The sequence below is a fragment of the Grammomys surdaster genome, unplaced genomic scaffold, assembly GCF_004785775.1.
Source record: "Grammomys surdaster isolate TR1022 unplaced genomic scaffold, NIH_TR_1.0 253, whole genome shotgun sequence".
NCBI lineage: Eukaryota > Metazoa > Chordata > Mammalia > Rodentia > Muridae > Grammomys > Grammomys surdaster.
Genome location: NW_021604694.1, coordinates 427,274 through 431,595, shown reverse-complemented (window position 1 = coordinate 431,595; position 4,322 = coordinate 427,274). Strand labels below are relative to the sequence as shown.

At 51.1% G+C, this 4,322-nt stretch overlaps 1 protein-coding gene across 2 annotated transcripts in view; it reads left to right on the top strand.

Annotated features, from left to right (window-relative positions):
- The window catches only part of Spn (sialophorin), a 12,721-nt gene extending 9,115 nt beyond the window's left edge, over nucleotides 1-3,606 (top strand). For both annotated transcript variants that reach the window (XM_028775173.1, XM_028775172.1), the window contains exon 3: nucleotides 1-3,606. In XM_028775173.1, coding sequence (XP_028631006.1) covers nucleotides 1-1,097 — 1,097 coding nt within the window. In that variant the 3' untranslated portion in view covers nucleotides 1,098-3,606.
- Nucleotides 3,607-4,322: the final 716 nt, after the last annotated feature.

Genomic DNA, 4,322 nt, shown 5'->3' with positions numbered 1-4,322 from the left:
CTATGGGGCCAGTGACAGTGGGCACTAATGAGACCATCACTATGGGGCCAGTGACAGTGGGCACTAATGAGACCATCACTATGGGGCCAGTGACAGTGGACACTAAGGAGATCATCAGCCCCTGGAGTCAGACCCCAACCCCAGCTCCTTCGATCCCCTTGGGAACTATTGAATTGCCTTTTTGGGGGACTTCTGCTGGTACCAGCATGACCACCCCTGTACCTGAGTCTACAACCTCTCAGCAAGTTTCCAGCAAGACCTCGGTACTGGTTCCAGGACAACCAGATGTAGCCAATGACCCTCCTGTCACTGCAACCAATCCTGTGACAGACAGAACTGTGGCATCTATCGCTCTAGAAACCATTAAAGGGCCCAGTGCACCCCCAGTCACTGTGACAACAAGCTCTGCAGAGACCAGTGGACCCTCTGTGGCTACAACAGTAAGCTCCAAGACCAGTGGTCCCCCTGTCACCATGGCTACTGGGTCTCTGGAGCCCTCTAATGAGATGCATGGACTCCCTGCCACCAAAGCAGCCAGTTCTGTGGAGAGTTCCAGTGTGGCCCGTGGCACCACCATCTCCAGCATAAAAACATCCACGATGTCTACTCCAGATCCCATAACCACTAGATCGCCATGGCAAGGATCAAGTGGCATGTTGCTAGTGCCCATGCTCATTGCCTTGATGGTGGTTTTGGCCCTCGTGGCTCTACTGCTGTTATGGCGCCAGAGGCAGAAGCGCAGGACTGGGGCCCTGACCCTGAGCAGGGGTGGAAAACGAAATGGGGTGATGGATGCCTGGGCCGGGCCAGCCCAGGTTCCTGATGAAGAAGCCACAACCACGTCAGGGTCAGGGGGCAACAAGGGCTCTGGGGTGCTGGAGACAGAGGCCTCCAGACAGCGGCCCACGCTCACCACTTTCTTCAGCAGACGGAAGTCTCGCCAGGGCTCTTTAGTACTAGAAGAGCTGAAGCCTGAGTCAGGTCCCAACCTGAAAGGGGAGGAAGAGCCACTTATGGGCAGTGAGTCTGAAGCTGTGGAAACCCCAACTTCTGACGGGCCACAAGCCAAAGATGGGGCTGCACCTCAATCTCTATGAGCAACAGGCGTTCGTCCAACCTGCTCCTTAACCCTGGATCCTGCTGTCAGCTGCCTCACACTCCGCATTTGTGAATATTTGTGGACTAAATTCATTCATCATTCATTCATTCTTCATCCATTCATTTCCTCTCCGCCTCCCACACGCCCATCTCTCACCTCCCCTTCCTCTGTGCTGTGCTCCCTTTGCAACCAGTTGCTGAATCTCCATGGGGATACTCTTAGCTGACCCACATTTTCCCGAAGGATCCCCCTTGGAATGCTGGGATCTGACAAGAAGAATGAAATGAGGAACCAGAAAACTCCCCTGAATGGGGCTGTGGAGTACATGCACACATGCCCTCCCCAGCAGGGCCCCTTCAGGACTGCCTCTCAATTACCGTGGGCCAGCTTAGAGCCTGGATAGGGCTATCCAGCTTGCTCTTGGATGAACTGTGACCTGTGACTTTTCCCAGAGCACTCTGATTTGGGGCTGGCTGGTAGCTGCTGCGGGGAGCCTGCCAGAGATTGTCACTTCTCCTTGGGGTAGGGATGAGGAGAGTTTCTGGCTCTATGTAGTCCCCACATCTGCTGTGTCTACTCGGAAGTATGGTTTGTGTGCAAGGTAGGATAATTTAGGTGATGGCTGCAAACAGTACTGGTGAATACAGACCATGGGAGAGAGCAGGGCAGGGCTGGTGAGTTCCGAAGGGAGAACGCAGGAGCTACTGAGTGCTCAGATCCCTTCACAGTGCTCAGTCAGGGTACGGCTGGAAATCTGGAAGTCTGTCTGTAGCCTCCAGAAGAATGCTCAGGGGATGGGGACTAAATGTGCCATCAAGTATAAGTTCTTCAGCTAAGCTGCCAGATCCCCTCAAAGGCTGCCTCATGCCAGCACACACCCACACCTCACACACACCCACACCTCACACACACCCACACCTCACACACACCCACACCTCACACACACCCACACCTCACACACACCCATACCTCTTACACACCAGCAGGCACACATGCAAGACAGGGAGAAGAGTCAGCCCAGTGCAGGGACTGGCTTTGATGCTTCCCCTACAGGCTCAGTTTGTCTGTTTCCTCTTCCATTCCAAGGCTTAAATCCTTCCCTTGTCTCAGGGGAATAAGAGAGAGTTAAATGAAAGACAGTCCCAGGGGGTGGGACACGGATGCCAGAGAGTCCCTAAGGGTCTGAGGTAGAGAGAGGGGACAGGCCACAGTTGTGCTGCTTCTGACACTCCGGCCTGATACCAGCCCGGCACGTGGTCCAAAGGCAGTTGCTGGAGGAGATGTGTAAGAGGAAGTTGTTGAGTCAGAGGGCCCTGTCCTTGAGAACAGTCTGACCTACAAAAGAGACTCGCGGTTGTGTGTGGTCTGGATGGGAAAGGGGAAGGTGGAAGGGAGGGGACAAGAAATGGAAAAGGACATAGATCAGCCGTCACCACATCAAGCCATCACCGTCCCCTCCCTGAGTGTGTGGAAAAGAGGAAGGACTGAGATGGGCACACCTGGGCCACACTGACCCTATCTCTACTGCTCACTAGGTGCTGTGTAGACCAGCCACAACAGACATGGCTCAAGTGAGCTGCGATGTCCCTTAAGGAACGCAGCAACTGTTGTGGCTGATTTTTGACAAACCAAGTGTCCCGATTTCAGGCTTAGAAAAGAATGTCACCAAGCTGAGAGGTCAATGGCTCAGCACATCTTGTTCCACTGTCACTTCTGAGGTGTTTCAGGTTTTCAGGTGCAGGAAGGAAGACAAGGAAATGAGGTAGAGATGGTGGATAGCACCCAACAGGACCTTAGCCCAGACAGGGTCAAATGTTCTGGGTGCTAAGTGGAATGACAGACAAAAATGTCACAAGAGGACCCAAACTAGGGAGTGGTTGGTATTCTACCTCTGAAGGAAGACCAGGAAGCTTGATGTTTGTCCCAGGGTCTTGGCCACATGTCTCTTCCTAGTGGCTCCAGTGCCTGCAGGCAGTGGGTACTCAGTGCATGCTTCCATGAATGAATGAATGAATGAATGAATGAGGTGTTGGCAGCAAGAGGAAGGCGTTTAACACAAAGACGAGTATCACAAAAGTATACAAGTGAGTGGAGCAGGGACCATGGTGGGCACAGACAGGTGTCCTTCAGCTCAGGAGAGAGAAAGCCCAGTAAGCAGTAGATACGGGAAAAGCAAAAATAGAAGAAAAAAAAGCAGGCCAACAGAAACAGGGAAATGTAAAACACGGTGACAGTTTTAACTCCATCAGTTATGAAACTATAGTAAGTGGCTTGTGTTTGTGGCATCCTGGCCTTGATTTCAGAAATGTGTAATGACCTCAGAAATGCCTGCAGCTGCCACGGGGTAGGAAAAAGTAAATGATGTGTAAATACATATATATCATCTCATTTGTAATAGAAGCTAAAGTCTGAATGTTTAGTGTGGTCCTCCTGAAGGTGGGGAACCTAAGTGTGATTTTTCACCTTACTTTTCTGTGTTTTACACAATAAATGTCTTTACTTTTACAGTTATGAAAAATATTGGTAAGGGGGCTGGGAAATGGCTCACTGGTTATGAGCACTGGCTGCTCTTCCAGGGGACTTAGGTTCTGTTCCCAGCACCTAAGATGGCAGCTCCCAACTGTCTGCAACTCCAGTTCCAGGAGATCCAATGCCCTCTTCTAACCTTCAAGGGCACCAGGTATACATGTGGCACACATACCTGTAGGCAAAATACCCATACACATAAAAATAAATAAATCTTTTTTAAAAATGGTGAAACAGATGATTCTTAGAGAGCCAGGGAGGGGAGGGCGTGGTTGTAAGAGAGCCATGGAGGGCCTCAGAGGCTTGAGTTGTCTTCTGAGTGTTGGGGTGGAAGGGGCGAGGCATCCCATCAGTTCCATGGAGCCTCTGTGGACAGTCAGTGCCATTCTTCCTCCCGTTGCCAGGCAACATGTCTAGAGACATCCTCAAACTTCCCAGTGCTTGCTTCCCTGGTCCTAAGTCCATGACCCTCCCACAAGATGTCCCTCCTCCCTGGGTCCTCCCTTCAAGTCTCTTCTGTGTTCTTCTGAGGTCCTTTTACAGTCCCACCCCCACGGTCTAGTTTATTTTTGTTTGTTCTTCTCCTCTCCCTTTCTCCTCTTCCTCTTCTTCTAGTTTTAGTTTTTTGTTTTTGTTTTTTGTTTGTTTGTTTGTTTTTGTATTTTAAGACATGTAGCCTGGGATGTCCAACTGGCCT